General features: G+C 35.4%; 1 protein-coding gene and 1 pseudogene across 2 annotated transcripts; both read right to left on the minus strand.

Moving 5' to 3' along the window:
- Nucleotides 1-208: 208 nt before the first annotated feature.
- On the minus strand, nt 209-17,888 carry LOC143625500 (SNARE-interacting protein KEULE-like). Its single transcript, XM_077095820.1, has 21 exons — nt 17,733-17,888; nt 14,109-14,167; nt 13,749-13,830; nt 13,333-13,411; nt 13,161-13,211; nt 12,950-13,046; nt 12,828-12,860; nt 12,586-12,711; nt 12,291-12,485; nt 4,357-4,440; nt 4,171-4,269; nt 4,008-4,081; nt 3,838-3,934; nt 3,643-3,768; nt 3,454-3,549; nt 3,230-3,349; nt 1,217-1,294; nt 942-1,138; nt 744-834; nt 569-658; nt 209-466 (listed from the first exon to the last, which is right to left on the minus strand). Exons 1-21 carry the CDS (start codon nt 17,806-17,808, stop codon nt 413-415), a joined length of 2,004 nt encoding a protein of 667 aa, XP_076951935.1. The 5' UTR covers nt 17,809-17,888; the 3' UTR covers nt 209-412.
- Nucleotides 17,889-22,901: 5,013 nt separating this feature from the next.
- On the minus strand, nt 22,902-25,583 carry LOC143625356 (IRK-interacting protein-like; annotated as a pseudogene). The gene is made up of 3 exons (XR_013152262.1): nt 25,140-25,583; nt 24,039-24,434; nt 22,902-23,889 (listed from the first exon to the last, which is right to left on the minus strand). The product of XR_013152262.1 is annotated as an IRK-interacting protein-like (transcript).
- Nucleotides 25,584-25,982: the final 399 nt, after the last annotated feature.

Raw genomic sequence — 25,982 nt, forward strand, 5'->3', positions numbered from 1 at the left:
AGTGATCACTCCTATTTTCAAAAGCATATGCTCCACCATTTTTTACCCTTGCTTTTTTAGCCACCAATTAACTAGATCAAATCAATATAAAGATTATATGAAGCAAAACTGAAATAAATGTCCATTGCAAGAGCTCGGTCGAAATGATGAGCCGAGTTTCTATCAGGCAAACGACAAACGGAATGAATATTGACGATACAAATACAAGTTACGGTCAACCAATTATTCACATCCAATTATCTTTTAAACTGTAAACACACCTGCTAAAGCCGAGGGGGGCACAATGTTAGAAGCAAAACCTGAAGTTTTAAGATGTTCGAGATATAAATATTACATCAGTTGTCAAATAGAGATAAGAGACTTGAATTAATGATTACAAACCGAAAACCACGCAATAACGACAAATGCATCCCTATATTTCAAGATCATCCAGTGAGAGTTCATTGGCAGTCAACAGCTTAAGTTTCTGCAAATTCATATTAAACGTATATTAACCAACAAACAATTCAGACATGCAAAAAAGAACCTATTTGTCGAGTTTTATAAATTTAAGGACATGATTACTGACCGTGATGAATTGTGGAGGATCTTCAAGACTGGAAGAACCTAGAACAACTTCTCTCTTCAATTTATTTGTCAACTTGTGACACACCCGCAGCTGAGAGCAATGAGATGTAATTTAAGGTTTTGTATGTTAGCTGTAAAAACGGCAAATTTTTTTAGAAAAGGTAGAAAATGTTTACTTCTGATCTGGTTGCTCCACCGACAATAAAAACAAAGATACGTCGACCCATTTTTTTAAAATCACTGGATGCATGCCTCAAAACAGAATCACTGCAACAAAAGGGCAAAAGGGTCAGCTTTAGTTTGACAACTTAATAAAATAACACAGGAAGTACGAAACTAGCAATTTTAATAATATAATAACAATAAAGGCGGACCTTGAATATCCGTCATCAGAATCTCGGGGCCGGGCCCATGTTGCTGGACGTCTTGATCTCATTGAATGAGCGGGTGGCGCTTCAGCCATTCTTGTTGACTCAGACTGTGATCGCCCATGAAAAGTGGGACTTGGATCATTCATACACGGGTAATCATTTTTTGGTAGTTCATTTTTGCTAAGCTTTTCGATAAGTTCCTGACAAGTGATGTGTGCTTTAGTTAGTTATGTCTGTAAAAGAGAAAAGATTATAGAATAATAAAAAGAAGTTCATACCTCAATCATAGGATAAAACCGTGATAGCTGCCAAGTTGATTCTTCACCAACACGCTCTTTTCTTAACCCGGGCCTTTTCTGAATTAACAAGAAGAAATGACATTCAGATATAACAGTGCATTTCTCCGGTTTACTGGGTCGGTTTTCAGGTCAAACACGTTTTGACCTGAACCAAATTAGTATGCTTTTGAAACAGCCCATTTTAACCTGAATTCATTTTGCTCCGACCCATTTTCGAATTCCTTTTGGTTATCACCTTGTTCTAGCCGATCTCAGTATTGGTGTTTTTTTATGGATTGCTATTTCAAGTATTGCTCCTGTCGGCCTTCTTATGTCAGGATATGGCTCAAATAATAAATATTCTTTTTTAGGTGGTCTACGGGCTGCTGCTCAATCAATTAGTTATGAAATACCATTAACTCTATGTGTGTTATCAATATCTCTACGTGTGATTCGTTAAGACATAAATTTCCCGCTATTTCTTTTCTTTCTAGGAAGGAAGTGTCATGAGTTGAATATATCTTTTCGTTTTTTTATTCATTATTCGGGGGTTGATGAAGGAAACCAGATAGTTATATGAGTGAAAGAAACGGCTTATAAATTTGCAGTAAAAGATTGAATCTCATTTCCTATGTACAAAAGTTAAGAAAAGTTAATATAAGTATTAGAGACTTTTTACCCCAAGATTGATTGATTAGTCATCATGACTTGAAGCGGGTTCAAAAGATCAACTTTCTGAGGTTTTTACTATCTATTACCATATGTATTACCCGAAAGTAGATTGATAAAAATGAGTGGATAGCTAGGAACACTAAGGTACACAAAGGATTCGTAATAGAGATTATGTAAGTGTATTTCTGTGTATAAAAAGAATTAGGGGCTTTAAATTGGTAGAAATGATCAAGGAGTACTTCCCAGATTCCGATCCAGAGTATACTTCTATTCACCGATTAAGTAAATAATTATCAAGAACGAAGTAATCCTTTAACTTTGTTTAAGGTCCCCTGTTTTTGAGAAAGGAGAATAGGAACGAAAAAAAAAAAAGAAATAGAAAGACTGAATGAAATTGCACTAGAAAAAATAGATTTTTTTCTTTCTCTATATAGAGATATAATTCTTGTCATGATTCGCGAACTAATCCAACGTCTAATTGGATAATTGGATTTCGTAATTGAAAACGTTAGGTTGAAATATCTATATCTATTTATATTGTTACAAGAAACATTTTATTCAAGGATTAAGTTATTACTCAACAAAGAAGAATTTAAATTATTAAAAGATAAGATGAATTCAGAAGCAATATATATATAGCAGACAGAATTCCAGTGTCTAATGGGGACCCTACAATGGATTTCATTTTATATCTATCTATCCTACAAACATATCAAGAAAAAGAATAATGGATGGGTCCTTGGATTTATTTGTGACTTTGAGGAGCCGTATGAGATGAAAATCTCATGTACGGTTTTGCAATAGGGATGGGAACAGTGATGTTATCATCTACTATGATTATCTAACAGTTCAAGTACAGTTGATATAGTTGAAGCGCAGTCAAAATATGGTTTTTGGGGATGGAATTTGTGGCGTCAACCTATAGGGTTTCTAGTTTTTCTAATTTCTTCCCTAGCCGAGTGTGAACGATTACCCTTTGATTTACCAGAAGCAGAAGAAGAATTAGTAGCAGGTTATCAAACCGAATATTCCGGTATCAAATTTGGTTTATTTTATGTTGCTTCATATTTAAATCTACTGTCACCCAAACCCGCCCAACACGGTTTTTTCTAAACCCAGGCCTTTTTCTGAATCAATAATGACATTCAGATATAAAAGTGCAATTCTCTGGTTTATTGGCTCGGTTTTTTGGGTTGACCTGTTTTGACTTGAACCAAGTTGGTATACAATTGAAACAGCCCATTTTAATCCAAATTTATTTTGCTAAAACTCGTTTTTACCAGTCACCCGAACCCGCCCGGCCCTACCAATTTGCAGGCTTAAATGGAACTATGCATATACCTTGTGAACATCAAACTTTAAAGAAAAAGCACTGATTGAACTCTTTTTAGATTCTGATGATCCCTCCAAAAATCTCATATTGTATACCGCATTCATATCGTCAGAAGGGAGTCTTGCTAACTGCAAAACATACACAAAAGATTCTCATAATTCATGAACATGGTTTCTCTATTTTTCATAATAACAATTAAAAACTAGTATTCCATTATAAGTATGAAACTAACCTCCATTAACTTTGCAAGCTTGTCACTGTCATATTTATCTGGATGAGTTGCTGCATATATCATTAATAATCTCAGTTTACTTTCACGTGGAGCATCCTGCATTAGGCGACAGCTCAGAAACATAATGAGCATACATATGATGTGTGTGGTTTTGATTAAACTAGATAACTTTTTAAAATTATAACTCACCGGTTTTGTTCTCAGGAAGTTGATGACTTCTTTAGTTCCTGCATCTCCAAATACAAGGTCTTGTTCTAGTTGTCCCACTTCTTTAACCCCCGACTCCCTTATAATGCTATTAATCTTTGCAGCAATCTGTTGCAATCATATTGGTAATAGAGGGTACTATGGAATTTGGAAAAGTGACATGTTGTGCGAACTTACATCAACATGAAGGGATAGTTTGTCAATTTGTTCACTATATTGTGGTAATGCTTGAACCATCTTTTGCAAGTCTCGGGTTGACAACTCACCACCGCCTCTATGCAAAATAAAAAGTTGTAACTAACTTCTAAATAAGTATTAAAAATTTTCATAACAATCATTAAACAGACCTTGAACCATGCATCTGTGCAGCTTTATTTTTTGACACAAAGCTTGTCATCTTATCATGCAACCGTTCACTAGCCTGAAAATACAAGATTATCATAAACCATTTGCAAGCATCAGCTCGTAACTTCAAAAAAATAACAAACAAAAATAAAAAATGGGACATACATCTGCTATATGTGAATGACGGAGCTCTAGCCATACGGGATCATGATCTTCTAGAAGGACTTCTTTCTTTTCAGGCAGCCCACCTGTTTTGCTTGCAACCTAAGTAATATAGTTACTTGATATATAGTAGTAAAATGAAAAAGACAAAACTTGGTGAACAATCCATGCCCAGAATGATAAACTAACCTCGTGAACATATTTATTTCCATCCATATTTAGTAAATCATGACACATGGCATCATATGTCCATTCATGAATGACAGGAGCAATCTACAAGATAATATTAAAAACAATATATTACAGTAAGAAAATCATAACCTGTTAAAATACATAGGCCTGTAGATGAACCAAACATTTAACAAACCGTCAGGCAGGAAGTTCGTTTATGTTTGTTTATTTAATAAACGAACAAACTTGAACAAAACATTTTGTTTATTAAGTGAAACGAACGAATATAAGCACGTCTACGTTTGTTCATTTAAATTCGTTTATGTTCGTTGTTTGGATTCATTTATGTCCGTTATTTAACTTTTCTTTCTAAGTTCTTTCGTTAATACATTCTTTTGAATATTGATGTTTTGTAAAACACATTGACTTTCCGTAGCATTTTTATCATGTTTTAGTTGTTTTTAGTTTAATTATTAAGTGTTATGGTTTGTTTATGATTGATTTTACAAAGTTGAATATTTATTTGTAGGTTTATGGAAGATGGTGAAAAAAGAGGCAATCTGGAAGAGTTTAGGGGTCTTTTTGGTCAAAGTTTTAAAGTTTAAGCAAGGCCCGGTCCAAGCCCATAAGTTAAAAGCCTTATAATATATTATATTAAGTTAATATCAGATGTAATCAGCCATTCTTCATCCCATAATCCCGAAAATCAAAACCCTAACCCCAAGAACCCTAAGTTCCGATCGGACAAGCTGCCGCCGGCGAAAAAAAGAAGAAAAAAGGAAGAAAGCTGTGGCGGCTGAGGCTGTTGACGGCTGAGGAAGGAAGAAGGGATCTTTGTGCAGCTGCTAGGGGTTTCAAACATCCAAAATCTCAGCCATAAACCTTTAGTATACATCTCTAAACTTTGTTTATCTTTCAATAACCCTAACTTTGATTGATTTGGTCTTTTTAATTGAATTGTTTTGCAATTGTTTGATTGTTAGACTTGTTATTGATTAAGTTTGGATCTTGATTGAATTTTATAATGTTTATGATGATGTTTATGGTGTTTTTATTAAGTGTTTGTGGCTGTCCAAAAGTGATGAGTGGCTAAACTAGTTTGTTCTACCTAGGATAGATGATTGTTGCATAGTTTTAACTTGTTTAATGGATTGTTAATGTTCAAGACTTAAATTATTGTTAATTTCAAAACTGTCGTCCAGCCGCAACGGCGGCTTAATCCGAAAATGCAAGAAGTCGTAAAGAAGGAGATCATTAAACTCCTTGATGCGGGGATCATTTTCCCCATTTCTGATAGTGCTTGGGTGAGTCCAGTCCAAGTGGTTCCTAAAAAGGGTGGCATGACTGTCGTCACCAACGAGCGGAACGAGCTTATTCCCACGAGGACTGTGACGGGTTGGCGAGTCTGCATCGACTATCGCAGACTGAATGTTGCCACCAGGAAAGACCACTTTCCTCTACCCTTCATTGATCAAATGTTGGAGCGTTTAGCGGGTCAGCAGTACTACTGCTTCTTGGATGGTTTCTCCGGGTATTTCCAGATTCCCATTGCTCCCGATGACCAGGAGAAAACCACTTTCACCTGCCCTTACGGTACGTTTGCTTACAAACGTATGCAGTTCGGACTTTGTAACGCTCCGGCCACATTCCAGAGGTGTATGGTGGCCATTTTCCATGATATGATCGAGGACTCCATGGAGGTGTTCATGGACGATTTTTCCGTATTTGGGAGTTTCTTCGATCATTGTTTATCTAATCTGGAGAGGATGATGTCCCGTTGCGTTGATACCAACCTAGTCCCTAACTGGGAGAAGTGTCATTTTATGGTTCGTGAGGGCATTGTTCTGGGACATCGGATCTCGAGTGCGGGGATAGAGGTTGACAAAGCGAAGGTCGAGACCATTTCTAATCTTCCCCCACCCACCTCTGTGAGATCCATTCGTAATTTTCTAGGTCATGCTGGGTTCTACCGCCGGTTCATTAAAGATTTCTCTAAAATCGCGAGACCCATGACCAAACTTTTGGAGAAGGATGCCGCATTTGTTTTTTCCGAGCAGTGTATCGAGGCGTTTGATCTTCTAAAAGACAAACTAGTTAACGCCCCGATCATGGTTGCTCCCGACTGGTCGTCACCATTCGAGTTGATGTGTGACGCGAGCGACTTCGCAGTCGGAGCGGTTCTTGGACAACGGAAGGATAAACAGTTCCATCCGATCTATTATGCGAGCCGGACCTTAAATGGCACACTGGAAAGCTATACCACCACCGAAAAAGAGCTTTTAGCTGTGGTGTTCGCTTTCGACAAATTTAGGTCCTATCTGGTTTTGTCCAAAACGATTGTTTATACGGATCATGCTGCTATTCGTTATCTCTTCAGCAAGCAGGATGCCAAACCTCGTCTTATCCGTTGGATCCTGTTGCTTCAAGAGTTTGATATTGAGATCTGTGATAAAAAGGGGGCCGAGAATGTTGCGGCCGATCATCTTTCACGACTAGAAGGTGCTGAGTTAGGAGATTCGAGGGGCAGGATCAACGACCGTTTTCCGACGGAAAGTCTCATGTTCGTTAAGGCACAGGAGGAAGGTTTTCCATGGTTCGCTGACTTCGCAAACTATCTTGCTGATGGATACCTCCCGAAGATGTCTTACCAGCAAAAGAAGAAATTCTTTGCTGATGTTAAGTTCTACCTATGGGACGACCCGCATCTTTTCCGTGTTGGTGCTGATCAGTTAATTAGGAGATGTGTAGATGAAAAGGAGGGATGGCAGATTTTGAGCCATTGTCATGTGGGACCGACAGGAAGTCACCAAGGTGCGAGTTCGACAGCGAAGAAGGTATTTGATTCTGGATTCTATTGGCCTTCTATTTTCAAAGACGCACATGAGTTTATTAAAAGTTGTGACCGATGTCAACGTGTTGGTAATATCTCATCCCGGAATGAGATGCCCCAAAATGCGATTCAGGTATGCGAGGTTTTTGACATCTGGGGTATCGATTTTATGGGCCCGTTCCCGTCGTCTAGAGGGAACAAGTACATTCTTGTGGCTGTTGATTACGTTTCCAAGTGGGTCGAGGCCAAAGCATTGCCCACTAACGACGCCCGAGTTGTAGTGAGATTTTTAAAAGGTTTGTTTTCTCGATTTGGAGTCCCGAAGGCCTTGATCAGTGATCGAGGTACTCACTTCTGCAATGCGCAGATGTAGAAGGCGTTGCAGCGCTATGGGGTCACCCACCGGCTTGCGACCGCCTACCACCCACAGACCAGTGGGCAAGTGGAAGTGAGTAATCGTGGAATAAAACGTATTCTTGAGAAAACAGTTGGTTCGAATCGTCGGGATTGGTCCGACAAATTAGATGACGCTCTATGGGCCTTCCGTACAGCTTACAAGACTCCGACTGGTTCACACCATTTCGGATGATCTATGGGAAGGCCTGTCATCTTCCAGTTGAGTTAGAGCACCGTGCTTCATGGGCCCTTCAGAGGGTTAATCTTGATTTATCCGTCGATGAGAGTACACGTTTCCATCAGTTGCACGAGTTGGAGGAGCTCCGGGATCACGCGTATGCGCAGTCGTTTAGGTATAAGGAGCGGACGAAAGAACTGCATGACAGGAAGCTGAAGGGTAATAAGCAGTTCAAGTGTGGGGATAAAGTTTTATTGTATAATTCCCGGTTGAGGTTATTCCCGGGAAAGTTGAAATCCCGATGGTCGGGGCCGTTCACGGTCACTGAGGTTTTCCCGTATGGTACGATTGAAATACAGGATCGAAGCGGGAAGTTTAAGGTGAACGGCCATAGACTGAAGCACTACATTGGAAAGCCGAATACTGATCAGACAGTCGAGGTGTTCTACCTTGACTCATTCACCGAGGGTTAGGCGTGATAGGTGCATCACTTGGGAGACAGCCCGAGTTGTAGAGTTTGTATTATGATTCTCTTTATTATTTGTTTTTATTTGCTTTATTTTTATTTATATTTATAAATACAAAAAAAAAAATAATAAATAAATATTAAAAAAAAATTCAAAAAAATAAAAAAAATAAAATAAAATAAAAAAAAAATTCAAAAACACAAAAATATGTTTATTTCTTATGTTTCTATTTTCTGTTTGTACGCCGCTACATGCGAGCGAGTTTGAGTTGTTACAGGTATTATTATGCGCATGGTAGCTCTGATGGCGTTTTGGAACCGGTTCACCCGAGGTTGCGGCCGCGAATGAAATGCTATACGGTCGTTCATTCGAATCATACACAGCTAATGAAGAATCTGCATCTAAACCAGGGGAGTAACCCGTTCTCTATTTTAATTTCTGTTCTTTCAAGTTTTAATTTTAGGCTTTAAGTTTTAATTTTATTTTTCAGTTTTTATTTTATTTTATATCTTTTCCTTGTTCTCATCGAGGACGATTTCGTTCTAAGTGTGGGGATGGGAATTTATTTTACTTAGTTGTAGAAAAAAAAATAAAAAAAATAATAAATAAAAAATTTTAAAAATAAAAAATTTTTCACTCGTTTTTCGTTTTCGTACGTTGTTCAAGTTTGTTTATGTTGAAAAAAAATAAAAAAAAAATAATAAAAAATAAAAAAATAAAAAAAAGAAAGAAAAAATGTCCCTTGTTTTAGTTTCTTTTGCGTTAAAAGTCGGAGATGATGATTTGATTCGGAAATCGGTTTTTCAAACTACTAATAATATGAGATAAATTAAAGAAAACGCACTTAACTTGGGATGTGTCGATAGGCTCAGCCTTGAAAATGAAAGGGCAAATTTGATAAAACGGTTAAACGGAAATATTTTGTGGGTAAAGCGTTTTGTCCGTGGAAAATAAACAATGAAAGGTCGGGCCATACTCAAGCCTCAAATTTTGGTATGAAAAATTTGAAATATCATGAGTTTTAAAAATCTGAATACGTTATCATATGATGCTTGGGTAGGTTTAACGTTAGAGTATGCCGTGTAGCCTGTGATATAAATCTTAAAATGATAGTTTAGTGTTTTACACCTCATCGGCGTATGGTTTTATAACCTTAAATCCTGTATTGATGGGATGCTTCGGGTCCGGAGACCATGGGTCTATATGCAATATATTTAGCTGGGTATTCACAATTCCTAAGTGGGGTTGTGTATATTTAAAATAAAGCCATAGAGCAAACCTTTATAAGTCTATAAACATGATCACAACAGTACGAAAGTACAAATACACTACAGACTTGATCATCCACGCTGTTAGTCATGTGGGGTCCCCTTGCTCGCGTCTCATTACCATTAAGAAACAGACCACAAGGGACACGCCACATGTAAGCCCTACAGATAAAATTTTGCATACTCACCTATGGTTATGGATTTGGGGTATTGCTTGATAACGGGGGTATGTCATGTTGTGGGGAGCACTGGCTATGATTAATTGAACCTTAATCATATCTGATGGCTGCTTGGTAGACTTTGATGCTTAAGCTTAGGTGGATAAACAATACCCTTGATCGTCTTAACTATTCATAAATGTGGAGCAACAAAGTTTTAATTCTGCTAACTTTGAGGTTTAAGTCAAGTTGGGGTGGTCTGGTCCGGTAAAAGCAGAAAATAAGCGGGTCTTAATTGTGTAAACCACTGAGTAATATTGTCGGATCTTATTTGTCTCGGTAAAGATTAAGGCATGGGTTTAGGTGGACAACAATATCGATGATCGCGGTTTTTGCGTTTTTCTGAGCTTTAAAATCTAACCTATATGTTTGATTTAACTTTGATTTTCCGATTCTGATCCAACTGCATTAGACTTTTTCAGGGACGAAAAAGGTTTAAGTGTGGGGATGTTTGATGTGTTGTAAAACACATTGACTTTCCGTAGCATTTTTATCATGTTTTAATTGTTTTTGGTTTAATTATTAAGTGTTATGGTTTGTTTATGATTGATTTTACAAAGTTGAATATTTATATGTAGGTTTATAGAAGATGGTGAAAAAAGAGGCAATTTGGAAGAGTTTAGGGATCTTTTTGGTCAAAGTTTTAAAGTTTAAGCAAGGCCCGGTCCAAGCCCATAAGTTAAAAGCCTTATAATATATTATATTAAGTTAATATCAGATGTAATCAGCCATTCTTCATCCCATAATCCCGAAAATCAAAACCCTAACCCCAAGAACCCTAAGTTCCGATCGGACAAGCTGCCGCCGGCGGAAAAAAGAAGAAAAAAGGAAGAAAGCTGTGGCGGCTGAGGCTGTTGACGGTTGAGGAAGGAAGAAGGGATCTTTGTGCAGCTGCTAGGGGTTTCAAACATCCAAAATCTCAGCCATAAACCTTTAGTATACATCTCTAAACTTTGTTTATCTTTCAATAACCCTAACTTTGATTGATTTGGTCTTTTTAATTGAATTGTTTTGCAATTGTTTGATTGTTAGACTTGTTATTGATTTAAGTTTGGATCTTGATTGAATTTTATAATGTTTATGATGATGTTTATGGTGTTTTTATTAAGTGTTTGTGGCTGTCCAAAAGTGATGAGTGGCTAAACTAGTTTGTTCTACCTAGGATAGATGATTGTTGCATAGTTTTAACTTGTTTAATGGATTGTTAATGTTCAAGACTTAAATGATTGATGTAAAGTTTAACTAAACCATGAATTAAATTGTGTGTGATGGCTGTGTTTTGTTTGTAATTACTTATAATCCTCTTGCATTAGTTAATTGAATCGGTTTTGATTAATTGATTGCTTGTTAAGCTCTCTACTTGGTGTTTTGGGTTTATTTGTGGGGTGTACAACCGTAGGGATAAGTGGGCAATATATCATATAAAATCAGTTAGAATACACCTTCTTTGAGACCGAGAGGTGATAAGAAGTAACATTGTCTCGTTGCTTTTACTTGTTAGAATTAAGACCGCGCGAGAGCGGGTTTTGTCTTGTTGAGTTTGAGTGTTTATGTGCAATTAGTTGATTTAATTTGGGTTGAGTTAAATTGTTCCTCTATTCTTGGTTGCGTAGTATTCGTCTCCATTAGGATAGTGTGTCGAGGAGACCGAGAGGTGAGTCGTCATTTGAACACGTTAATGATTGTTTGTCCGGTTTGTTCTTTAAAATCAACTAAAATAAGTTGGAGTTTGTTAGAGAGACTGAGAGGTAATTTGACTTTCTTAAACACGTTTTAGTTGTGTTATCTTTTATAACCGGTGTCTTGAATATTTTCAATCCGTTATCTTGTTATTTCTTTCAACATGATTCATTCCTAGGTAGACGTTTTTATTCATTGAATTTAAGTCAAAGTTTTCTTAAAGTATTTTGTTAACAGTTTTCTTTTAATTAAGTTAAGTAGTTAAATAAAATCTTAAAAATCAAATAAATATTATTTTTGGTAAGTCTTAATTAGAGTTTCGTAATTAAAAACGTTTTCACGTGTCTTTGCGTTCGACATCCGGACTTCCTTGATGCTATACTATTTATGATCGGTACACTTGCCGGTTTTGTGTGGTTTCTATAGGATTTTCGTTTTTATAAATTTAAAGCTTAATTGTGATTCGTTCTTTATTTATATTATACATTTTCACACATCAAATATTTGGCCCATTACAAATTAGTGTAGTTTTTAGTAACTTTTTTCACTCCAACGCATTGTTGTTCACTTGTTCACATTTACTCTTAATTGTTTTAGCTCAGTTATGTTTGTTCATCTATGTTCAGTTATGTCCGCTCATTTACGTTTGTGAACCGTTTGTTCGCTCATTTACGTTTGTGAACCGTTTGTTCGCTCATTTACGTTCATGAACCGTTCGTTTATACTGTGAACTAACGAACATAAACAAACAGGAGCAAGTTCATTTTCTTAACGAACAAACACGAACAAGAAAACTCTGTTCCTTTAGTTGTTCATGTTTGATCATTTGTTTGGTTAAAATCAAATGAACAAGTACTAACATGAACAAGCTCCATTCGTGTTGGTTTGGTTCATTACAAGCCTAAAGATACATACCGGGTCTATTGATCTATCCAGAATGAGCAACTCGCACGTTTCTGTCTGAGGAAAGTTGAAACTTTTGAGAGATTTATACTTCATAAGACAATTCCAAACAGCTGCAGCGAGCTTTGTAGGGATCAAATCGCGAATCGTGGTCATTGTGGTGGGATCGAGAGATTTGGCAGCACGGTAACGCACAAACGGGAATTCCTAATAAGTGTCAATACAAAATTAGAAAAAGAAATAGGTTTCACATCTATTATTAGATTCCCTTAACCTTGATAACATTAAGAAGGGGATAATCGCATACCAATAATGAAGCAAACACGGTTGCAATACGGTTGGCCATCATATTTAAGCACTCGTCTCCTTTACGGGTCATTTCCTCATTCCCATAAAGCTCTTCCAAAGCCATCGTGTTATCAGTTATAAAACACTGTCTCATAAAAAACAATTTATTGCCAAAAGTCAAAACAACAAAGCAGCAATATATATAATAAGAACAGCAAGAACAACAACAATGATAACAATAATAATATCAGCGTCAGATACCTGGCTATCAATAGCAAAGTACTCCAAGTTCATCTGAAAATTCACATCTAAAGTAAATACAAGTATGCAACTATGAAATATACTCACATATACAAAAAGAAAGATTAAAAATGAGCTTATACCTCTTTCATAGCACGTAAACGAGATTTTATACTTTGCTCCTTTTTTATGTAATTAACCAATTCTTTTGGGACAGAAGAGCTGAAGAAGACGTAGGCACTGAAAGGAGAAAGAAAACAAATATTAAGGAACTATACAAAGATTTAAACATCATATTTTCATGATGAGATGCAAAAACGAAACGTGAAAGAAGGCCTATGATATTTCACATACTCTCTATAAAGAGGTGTCCTTCCAGCCATGTCAGATAGCAGCATACGAACGCTGCATTTCAATATACAAGTTACGTATTACAAATCTAAAACTTAAAATTATATGTTGTTGGTCAAATAGTACAGATAAAAGAAAAACAGGGAAAAGTATTAAGTAAAAGAATTTGAATTACTTCTCTTTCGTAGGCTGTATGTAGTACACTGCATCCATAGTGGGCAGTGGCTGTCTTCTCTTGTTTATATCTTCCACCACTACAGAAAGAAAACATAAACCATTACTTATTATTATTTGACCATAGTCAATAATGATGGGCAATTATAGTGTTGCAATTGTCATTTACATAAAATGCAACTTCAGATTTATTGATAAAGATGTAAGCTTTTTTATAAAAAAAGGATAGGTTTAAGCTTTTGGGATGGTTATAAGAAAATGAAAAGATTGTTGAGAATGTTAAAAGTTAAAGCCAAATAGTATGGGCAATGAAGTGGTTGCAAGCAGCCAAGCATTAAAAATCCGTGTGAAAGTAAATAATGCAATTATAGTAAAGATTAAGAATAAATAATTCAAACTTTCTGAGACACGCCTTACATGAAACTCCTTCATCTGTGATATCCACCATTTTGCATGAGCATGACATAATTTTTACAGTCACTTTATCCATGATCAATACCTAATCAAAAGTGTCAGTGAGTGAAATTTTAAAGGAAAAAACTACGAGCAAATTTGTAATAAGACGAAAAACTATTAATTCAACAAGAAACTGAGAAATATCATGAGGCATAACCTCATCTCATTTAACCAACTTCATTTATAATCAAAGTGCGATCATGATAATTTTCCCCATGTTTACAAGTAATGAATAACTGAATATTCGAGCTTTTAATTACCAATCATAGCATATAAACATGAACTTTCAGATCAATAAAATCATGACTACAAGTTGCATACCTTCCAATTTGATTTTGAATCCGGTCTTTTGGCCGACCTAAGCATTTCATACAATAATCCTGCAGTCAGTAAATAATTACTCAGTCAACCGACATAGTCCTGAAATAAGACTACACATAACCAATATACAAGTAACTAACTGGTCCTGATATCAGACAATGCTAATGACTCCGACCATTGAGTATATTCAAAACCAACTAATGACATACAGACCTAAAAACTTCTAACAATTAATTCAATCCTGGCTACTTCACCAGAAAATAGATGAGGGGAAACATTAATGAGATAGATCCAGACTGAAGACTTGAGTAAAAGATATTAACAGTCAATAGCACTGACCAAGAGTATTCATGACATTGTTCCTTTCTTTTCTGTGCATAAGGATTCAATTGGCGAGATATAATTCTGTATTACCCCATTTCTCATATCACACGAGTGCAATCTTACGTTGATGAAAAATGGTATGTAGATGAGATTATTGTTTAGCAAGTAGTTATAGCTTTATCTAGTATCTACAACTTGAATGAAGCATAGAACAGATCAATCAATCAATCAATCATACCCAGTAAAATCCCACCGACAGCAAAGCTATAAGTAGGGCCTGGGGAGGGTGGGATGTAGGCACACCGTACCTCTATCCAAAGGAATAAAGAGGTGGCTTCCAGAGAGACCCTCGGCTCTAAGTACATGTGTATGAAGCAAAATAAAGGAAATCAAAGTTTAACAGTTATATAAAAACTACTACTAATTATAATAATATTAATAATAAGATCACAGTTTAACAGCTATATAAAAGCTAATAATAATTATAATAATAAAGAGTGATATAGTATTTAGAACCCAAACATACATAAAGAGTGATAAGAAATGCATCCAATGGGTAGTTGTTCATAAGAAGTTGGGATCCCAAAAGTGCTTTCTTGGATATGTAGCATAATTTAGACGTCTCAAAGTTATTTGCTTTTCTTTTTTAGATAATCACATTGAGCTACCAGTGGTAATATAGTCTTTCTCTTGGAATATGTATAGCTAGCTACACAGATTATAATTTAATTCAGATCAACTTAAATATGACTTATTCTTCAATAGTTTGATTTCTCTATATGTATCAATACCTAAAGGCCATGAGTTACAAAGGCCAGGAAACTGATTCAAGGGGAACATAACATGCAATAGACACATTGGAACTTAAATGATCAATCATATGACCTTAGGCATCCACAAGTTTCTCTAGTCAAAAGGTTTTTTTTTATCAAATCAAGGCTACACATATTGTTTGCAACAAAAACTGCATTGATTCTGGTTAGATAAGCTACAAATCTGCAAAGATGTTTTTCTCTAAAGAATGACTTTGTTAGCAACCCTTCATGTTAGCATATAGGCATTAACCAAACAAGTGAAATCTGTCACATCTCTCAAGTCTTTTAACAGGGGGTATAGGTCTTCAACAATGCCAAAAGTAAAAAAAAAAATGGATAAATCGGCAATGCTTAAAAGCCATGTGATATTCATTTGTGGTGCTCTATGCAGTAGATATCGCCGATATATCACCAGTATATCGGTGATATGTCAGTTATCGGTCCCTTGGTAAAATATTGCTCATACTATCAGACTAATATAAGCTTAACGGATGAACATGAACAAGGCCATGTTCGGTTCGGTTCGATACAGCCCTACATACACCAATCCTAACAAAAATCAAACCGTAGAGCTTCACTAATTCTACTTACTACTTAATTGAGCTTAACAAAACCACAAACAACAGTGTCATCATGTTTTAGGAGAACTCGTACAATGAATCCAAATAGCTAATTACATGTCTAGTAATACAGTGATTTCACCTATTTTGTACAATTAACAATTTAAACCTAGAACAACTCACACATCCGGTTTACAAACAAATTCCTTAAGCAGTATCCTATATCTTTCGATAAGTAAAATTAGACTCTTAAACACAACTTCATAAGTTCCATACCTAATCAATTCAGGCAAAAACACACACGCTACAGCTTGATTACTACTTAATTAAACTTAAAAAAACCACATATGACAGTCTCATCATGTTTTATGAAAACTCATATGAATCTAAACTCGCTAATTACAAGTCTAGTAATACAGTGATTTGACCTATTTTTTACAATCAACAATTTAAACCTAGAACGACTCACACATCAGGTTTACAAACAATTTCCTTAAGCAGTTCGTGTTCATTCTTGTACGTTCTCTTAAGACCTAAACGCACAGTTCAGGAACGTATACGAACACCACCAAACACAAATGAACACAATTGACCAAACATTAACATACACAAGCAGGCATAAGTTAAAATGAGCAAGTCTAATATATCACAATTCATCCTAAAACACATCTATATTAGTGGTTTAGATTTAAACGAGCCCCTTTTATGTTTATATTTATATAAATATAACTACTTATGTATTTATTAATATTGAATCGAACGAACGTAAAAAAAACCAACATAAATGAACAAACACCCGAGCATTACATGAATATTCGGTCCGTTTACAGGCCTAATTTTATGATAATTCATAAAATGAATCTAAACTCGCTAATCACCTATTCACATGTCTAGTAATACAGACTTTCTTCTACAACTAGGTTTACAAACAATATCCTCAATTATCAACTCTCAAGCAGCATAATATAAGCATAAGCTCTATTCTATGCCGTTAGATAAGTGAAAGCAAACTCATAAACACAACTTCATAATATGCACACACTTGACACTACAGCTATACTACAACTTAATCAACCAAATCACAGGCACAAATCAACTTAATATACACAACACAGCAACATATATCATACAAATAGGTAAACGAACTCACGATCAAGAGTGATTTGCCGCAGATTCTTACTCAATGCCTCCTTGAGAAGATGTATCTGAATCTGACATCAACATAGTTGATTCGAATAGCTAATTACATGTCTAGCAATACAGACTTTCTTCTACAATTAGGTTAACAAACGATATCCTCAATGATCAAGTCTTAAGCAGCAAAAGCACTATCCTATATCAATCGGTAAGTTAAATTAAACTCATAAACACAACTTCATAATATGCACACACTAGTACTACAGCTAAACTACGACTTAATAAACCTAATCACAAACAGAAATCAACATAATTATTCAAATAGCTAATAGTTAATTAGGTTTGCAAACGATATCCTTAATTTTTCAAGTCTCAAGCAGTAAGTATAAGCACAAGCACTATCTTATACCGTTCGATAAGTAAAATTAATCTCATAAGCACAAATTCATTATATGCACACACTACAGCTATACTACAACTTAATAAGCTTAATCACAAACACAAATCAACTTAATATACATACACACACAACTACATGATTATAAACATAATAGGTAAATAAACTCAGATTCTTTTAGTTAATTCGAAGAGCTAATAGTTAATTAGGTTTGCAAACGCTGTCCTTAATTATCAAGCCTCAAGCAGTAAGTATAAGCACAGGCAGTATTCTATATCATTCATAAGTTCCATACGACTTAATAAACCTAATCCGAAACACAAATCAACTTAATACGCAGAAATACATAATTAAAACAATATGTATGATAGAAATAGGTAAAGGAACTGACGATCACGAGTAATTTGTCTCAGATTCTTATACTCGCTGCCTCCTTGAGAAGACGTATCGGAATCTGACATCGACATAGTTGATTCGAATAGCTAAATAGTTGTTGATTCAACGGATCGGAATAAAATGGCCGGAAGTTTAACGGAAACCACAGATCGGAGAAATTAGTTAGTTCCACGGTGGTTTAAAGGAAGAGAGAGAGTGAAAATGGGTTGACTTGGTTTGGTTGTGACCCGACCCGTGTTTGGAAGTTTATTTGACGGAGTTGTACGACAGAAGAGAAGGGTGTATCGGGTCGGGTAGTTTAGAAGGTGTTGACGGCCTTAGTGGTTTTGTTGCTAAAATGACCAATATGCCCTTCTCTTTTAGAAGCCATACCCATACCGCCTTAGTTAGACGCTAGTTGCGCGGTGAGATAGAGACTAACGATCAATCGGTATTAATAGAGATCAATCGGATTGGAAATTATATGAAAATTTTCAAATATACATACATATATACCAAACTTCATAAATTATATATAAAATTTTCAATTTTAACCAGTTTTGACCAAATAGTGATTAATCATTCACTCGGTGGGTTTCAACTAGAGATTAATCGAAGATTAACCGGTGCTCATGTGCAATTTTTACAACCATGCGCAGATGCGCCTTAGTAAGGGATGTAAACGAGCTGAGTCAAGTCATGTTAAACGATGTTCAGTTTGAGAATATGAGAAACACAACCATTCAACTAGGGTTGTGGTTTTGTTGAAGTGTTAAGACGTGTAAAATGTAATTATTCTTCTATTTTTTCATATATGATCATACCATTGTAGAAATAGTATTTTATGATGCCTAATCAAGTAATCATACATTGACCGCAAAAAATAAACAAATTTTTAGGGGTTGTATACTTGTATTGTGATTATTAAACTTTGACAAAAGAAAGAAAAAAAATCTTTAAAATAAGCAAGGCAATAGCAAAAACGGGCAAATAAGTTACCAACTTGTGACTTGCCCAATTGCCCTCACCTCTTTCCAGGCCCACCCTCAAAACATACAAAAAGCCCACACGGCCACACTTATTTCTTAAGCCCATTATTTCTTTTAAATTAAGTTTTGGTCCAACTTAAGATTTATGATTCTTCATCTCTTTCAGGAACTAAGTCATGGTTAACATATTTTTCTTATAAAGACTCTGTAACCAGTTTATAGTGCCATAAGAAGGGTCTTAAGAAAAAAATTGGGCTACTCAATTAAGAGTTATAACATTTTGTTTAAATTCTAAGCAAGGCCTTTACCGTAAGCATATGAGGCTTTTCTTAGTATATAATAATAGTTAAAAAGTATAAGAGAAATTACGAAAAAATTAGTATGGGATTTTCGGAACGGTGATACACGCAACAATGCAACATGTATTTGTGAAAGGTGGTTACAAAATAAAATTATTTTATCAGACGGTTTTATGTTTTGCATCATATTCTAACTTATGTGTGATTAACTAGGTTAATTGATCTTAATTGTGCAGATAACAAAGGGTAGAACCATGCAGTCGTAGAGTAAGTTGACAAGCCGTAGAGTAAGTTAGGATGTTATATTGTGCATCGACATGCCATATAGTAATTGAAACATGATAGCTATGTCGTGCATTTTATAAATTTTGTGAGACCTTCGGCCTGCCTTGTGTAGTTTATTTCAGATATTATAATATGCTTAAGTAGTATAGTAAGTCCCTTCTGTCGCATGTCAAACTCAACAAGATTTTCAAATTAATCAACAAACAATCCGTAAATTATTTTTATTTGTGGTTGAAATTTATAACCCGTCAACCTTTTTTTTATTAGATATATAAAAACTGAAATAACCAGTGCGGATACTGGATACATACAAGTGCTTTGGTTTAACATCCGGTGCATGAAACATAAATTACTTCTATAAAGACACTTTTTACACATAAGTATAAAGTGAACATTAAGTTAACTAGTTAAGTGACCAAGCTAACAAGAAAAAAAAAGCATACTTTATCATCTAAAACTGAAAAAACATTTCACACATTTTGTTTTTTTGCCCGTAACCGTAATGACTATTGTACAACACAAAGATATTCCATTACTTTGACTTTGACATTTTCATTCCTTGCCATAAAAAGGTGATAAACGAGGTAGTGAATGAACTACATGGTTTCCATCATTTTTGATTCTTTGTTATTCTCATGAAACGCTACTCGTCTCAAGTCAACCCTATGCACATTTTACATTGTGTCGGGTCAACCCTAGGTTATCTTATCTTTTTAGTAACCTTTTCTCGTTTGTAGGTCAAGTTATCCGCTATTCCATCCCCGTTATCCATTGAACCCGTCATCCAAATACATCTAACGCAACACAATTTACAGATTGATGTTATACGTTATTGTATAAGAGCATTCTCAGGCCATTCCACATATTTTTCTCTATAATTTAGCTAAAAAACATCATTCCATAAATTTATCCATCATTTTTCAAAATGGTTCACATTCTATTCCCTATTCATATCCATAAATTAATTCTTTATTATTTTTTTTCTCTTTTGTTTTGTTATATAGTAAATGGTGATTGGGAGATAAGTGATTTATTATATGGTATGGATTAAAAGTGAGTCCCTATATTTAGGTTTTTACCTTGGTTGTCATATAACTCATCCATATAATAGGGAATGGATTGGAGAGGTGATTTTGATGGTTTTCTTAAAATTTACCTTCAATTATATGGGTTTGACAACTTTAAAGAATGGGTTGAGAATGCTCTAAATGAGTCCTCTTCCTCTATGTCACGGAGCCATCCTCCCAGACTCTGTGTGACGCTCGAAGGCCAGCTAATCGGTCTGCTCATGACCAAGGTCTGTTGGTTTCGTCCTGCCTTGGACTCGTCAGGCGAGTGGCAACAGCTTGCAACCAGCGATGCGTTCGTCGTGCAAGCATAACTAGGCATGTACGCCTTCTTTCCTGTTAAGGCCGTGCCCAATGAAGTCCGGGACGAGCCAACAAACCCAAGCATTTCAACACAAATCAAGCATCTCGATTTTCAAATATTTGATCCGTGACATATAGCTCTTGAATATGTTGTCCATCATATATTAACTTATGTTGCGCCTATTTTGTTACTAATAATTACAAAACTTTTATGACACTAATTTTGATTAAACCTTTTTATATGTGCATACATGTATTTAACAGCTTATCAAACATATATTTACACACATAAAACTTAATATCATCTACACATGGAAGAACTAATATCCAAATAGTTGACAATAAAGTTTGAAACCGAAAGTCACGTTCTTTAACAAAGCCTTTGGGTCCTTTAACAGCAGGGTTGTTCCCAATGGGCTTGACACGTCTTTCTCTACAAGACCCCACTAGAAAAACTTATTATTATTATTTTCCAAAAATAAAAAAATATATATAGTTAAAATTCAAGTGTATATCTTACTAAACCACTAAATAAAACAAAAGGTGTAGCAAATGTACAAAAATACAATCAAGTAAGATACAAAGGTGGACAAATATCGAAGCACATGTACATGATATTCCTAGTCCTCTATCTTATCCAATACACACATTAACAAGATTCCAATATAGGTTTTTGGCCTTTGGGTATGATATATAGATATAAGATTAATATTAATTGATTAACTATAAAAGTTAATATGTTGTAAAAAGTATTTTAAATTGATTAAATATGAGGTAGTAGGTGATGATGTCTTAGTTTGTAGAGGTTTGTTGTTGTGTAATAAAATGAAGATTTTGAGAAAAAGTTTGGAATATGATGTGGCGATTATGTGGCGGTTTGGATAAGTTTGTTGTTGTGGATGCTCTTAAGCAAAGTGTTTTAAGGGAAAACACATCACACATGTTTGTAGTTCTTAAGATTGGATGCCAAAGTCATTTAAGAGTTTTGCATGAATAGTGATAAGATTTTACGGTTGGTCTTCTGTTCTAATGACATGTAAGTGATGGTTAAGGCTTGAAATTTTATAATCTCATGTTCAAAACATGACTCAAAAGAGTTTTCCACTGTGGTAGGTTTTCTCAATGGTTTCCTAGATGAGTCAGACTTGGAGCATCAACATCGATATAAATATTTGACATTCCGTCTCAAAAAGACTCACTCGAATATTGGAATGGTTCCTAACATTGTTTAAAAAAACAATGACAAGTTTCCATCGGTCCACGTGGCTAAACATGAGGGGTCCACATGATTTACACTAATATTATCTGGTGTTTAAACTTTAAATTTACTCTTATGTTTTAAATAATATACGTTTTTAACATATTTAAATATAACTCAATTTGATTTTTATTTGAGAACGTTCTTTATCTTAAAAATCTTAACGCGACTTTCTTTTTCCATTTTGGTTTTCATTTAATATAGTGAGTTACGGTGCACTGAATTCCTGCCAAATTAACAACGAATCAAACATGTTTCCATACCTTTTTGCGTCACTTCTCTTCCGTTTGGTTATATTACAACTATAGCTTTACTTTTCTCTTTGTTTTATTATAGCGACTACATCAACCGAAAGGTTTTACACCCGCAGGCCGCAACAGCACGCGACTTCTATCTTCCTAGTTTATATAAAAAGAGAAAAGCTAACATTTGCTTTTAAACATGTCTTTAACCTCTTGAATAACATTTTTAAAACCATTGTTTAAAATTTAAATAGTATTGGTGTGATTTTTACCATGTGTTCAAATTAAAAGTTAAAAAACCAACATTCTGGAATGGACACAAGTACCATATTTGTCATTATGTTTCATTTCTATGATAAGAAAAAGGGATCTTTCTTATCTTTCTTTAAACAATGTACAATTTCACTCTAAAAGAAAAGACAATCAATGAATCAAAATAAACCAAGTCAAACTTCTCAAAAAGTCCAATAGAAAAACCACAATCATATCACTGTATTTTGGATTCCATATTAAAGCACTTTATAGCTTATTCTCTCCTAGTTAAAGGCCCCCTAAACTCATCATCAACAAAAACAAATGTGCAAGACAAAATCCAACAAGGAACATACACCCTTTTCACTATGCAACACAAAAACCAAATTAAAAAAAACAAAATAACTTTTTAGTTGACCCAATAAACCCCAAAAGGCAAACCATAATCACTATTCCAATCACTATTCAAACATACAAACAAATTGATCATTCATAAAGTTTTATCACTTGAATAAACATTGGAATTATCACTTGAATAAACATTGGAATTATGGTACTTGCTTATGACCTTGCACTTAACCACATTCCAATATATATAGAACCCGGGCTCAACCATGACTCGAACCGTAGGCGACATAAACTTCTTAACCTTGTCCCCACCCATATCCTCCATGTAAACTGAATCGAACCGAACCCCTTTATCCACTCTAAAAATAGGTAGTCCCGGATGAACCGAATTAGCCAAAAGGTGAACCAACCAAACCGCTTTAGACGCACCAAAAAAGGCTTGCAAAAGCAGTTCGGGCCAAGCCCGGGTCCACCCCAACATGCTAACAACTTCACTCATCTTCCGGTCACAAAACTTACTAAACTCCTCACTAAACTGTTTAGTCCCTTTGCTTAAAACCTCTTCCCAACTTAACTCTTTTAATCTCATAAAACATTTGAAATTCTCCTCACACTTTTGGATCGGGTTTAGGGTCCGATTCGACCCGGATTTTTGAAACCCGACCGATTCAAAATCTTCGAAAAACGCCCGGTTTAAAAGAGCTTCGAGATACATAACAATAACTCTCGGGGTTTGTTGACGCGGATATTTTGATTTCATACGGTTGGAGGAGTAATTGTATACGAGCGTATAGCTTCCCACCATCTATTTGCGGGAGTTGAACGGTTAACGACCGACTAAGATGCCTCATTGACGATCGGGACTCTGATACCGAGACCAAGAAATGCTCGATCACTCGATCGTGGTTCCCAATCTTAATCGGTTCGTGTTTCGTGGCGGTTTTATTTGCGCAATCATCGAGTCGGGTTTTTAGGTTATGACAATACATTTCGAGTTTGTTGAGCTTCTTTTCGAGTTCGGACATCGAGAATTTTAACTTAGACGCTTCTAGAATCGCTTCGTCGCGCTTTTTGGTAGCTGGGATGAGTTTATGAGAAAGTTCCGCTACCGCAGCCTTCCATTGGTCCTCCTTTCCGGGGACATATTAGACACAATGTAATTAGTAGACTGTTAGAGGTAGTATTATGTGAATATGAGTTACGTATAATATAATAATATATATATTATACAATATTATTATCTACACCATTATATACACACTTAAGAGTTTAACTATACCGGAGTCAACCCGGGACCCTCGGTCTCCGAGGCCGATGACGAGGATCTCGGGCTTTTTTTCACTAGAGATGAAAAAATTGATTTGAATAACCCGTTCGGGCTAGCGTTGGAGTGACGCCCGACGGTTGAAGTGTCGAGTGGAATGACGACCGAGAATTTTTCTCGGACGCCCGGTCGGCATTTGTTGCACGACACTCCACGGTCGTCCAAATCGCGTGATTCGGATCTCTTTTTTGACGGTTTGCCGGTGGATTTGGAGTTTTGGTGGAGAGGAGTCGGTTGATGAACATAATACGATTCTTTGCTGGTTTCGGAGTAATCACTTGGTGTAGCTTTTACACTGTTTTGTTCACATGATTCATCTTCTTCTTTCCCTTCTCTTTCACATTCCTGAATCTGAAAACATGAACATGAAAGTTATTATCACGAGTCGCGTTGCGGCCAACTATATATACACACACCGCCTGACATCTAATCCCACACCTTTTCAAATGGCCGTCTGGATAGAGGTCAAACGATTGTTTTGACAAAAAAATTTAAAGTTTGACCGTATATGATCAAAACAGTATTATTCAAAATTTGAACTTAAGTGATTGGACCGTCAGAATATTATACAAACCGTCATTCTGACCAATAATTTTCATAATTTGACTTTTTTTTTATTCAAAACTGTGTTTGTTTATCCGGATGACCATTTTGACTGAGATTTTAAAAGTTTTCTGTCTGTTGTCAAAACGGTCATCTAGATATTACCCAAACGGCTATTCTAACCAATAGTTTTAAAAGTTTGACCCTCAATGACCAGAATAACCTTCCGAATATTATTTAACCATATGTTCTGACCAAATAATTTTCAAAGTGTTATTTTTATGTTCAAAACGACCGTCTTAGTGTTTTGCGAACTGTCGCTTGTCCAGATACCGGTTAAACGACAGTTCTGAACAATAGTTTTCAAAGTTTACCCAACAATATATCAAAACAACCATCATAATAATATTGTTCAAACTGCCGTTCTGACCAAGTAACGTAAAAAGTTTTATGTCAAAACGACTGTCCGAGTGTAAACTAACAAAAACCAAAAGAATCAAAATATATACTTACAGGAGTGAAAGGTTGGTGTGAACGAAGATGAGGAGATAGTGAAGAAGAAGAAGAAGAAGTAGCCATCATATGAATGAACTGAAATCAAATGTTGTTACATATGTAACACATACACATCACACTGTCTGTAAGCAAATATTAACATAGGACACCTATAGATGATGGATCATGGATCTGTGTATTGTGTTACAACTTACAATTGAATAAATTGAAAGATATTATTATTATTATTATGGTAATGGTGGGATTCGGGTCGGGTAGTTAATGATGTAGTGGGGCCCACAAAAATTGACTGCAGTGCAGGCAGTAGCAGCTTAATTTGGTGGAGAGGTGTGAGCCATGGCCATATGATATATCTATCATCTTTAGTTCATTATATAAAGTTACTTACAGAGTTACAGGGTGGTTCTTGTCACACACACGTAAACCCACTCACATGATATTTGCTTTCTTTATTAATATTAAAAATATATTAATAATAATATCATAAAAATCTCTAAATGTTTAACGGTCATTTGGATTACTGGTCGATTATTCGGTTATATTGTCACTTTGTCAGTATTATTTTCGGTTAACATAAATGTCGTGATTTGAATTGTTAAAATCGAATTTGCAGAGAAATAGTGCAGAGTATTTACAGATGAGTTAATATAATAAGTAATCAGTATTATTTATTTGGAAGATAAAGGGTTGGATAATGGATATTCCTTCTTTGTTTATGTCCTTGGTGTAATGTTGAAAGCGAATCAATAGATCACTTGTTAGGTCGTTGTTCGTTGGCTATTCGTATTTGGAATCTAGTGGCTGCTTGGCTCGGGTAGTTTGCATGCCAATTCCTGTTGA

The sequence above is a fragment of the Bidens hawaiensis genome, unplaced genomic scaffold (genome assembly GCF_021521415.1).
Source record: "Bidens hawaiensis isolate Kalapana, Puna unplaced genomic scaffold, B.hawaiensis_p1.1 tig00004105_1, whole genome shotgun sequence".
NCBI lineage: Eukaryota > Viridiplantae > Streptophyta > Magnoliopsida > Asterales > Asteraceae > Bidens > Bidens hawaiensis.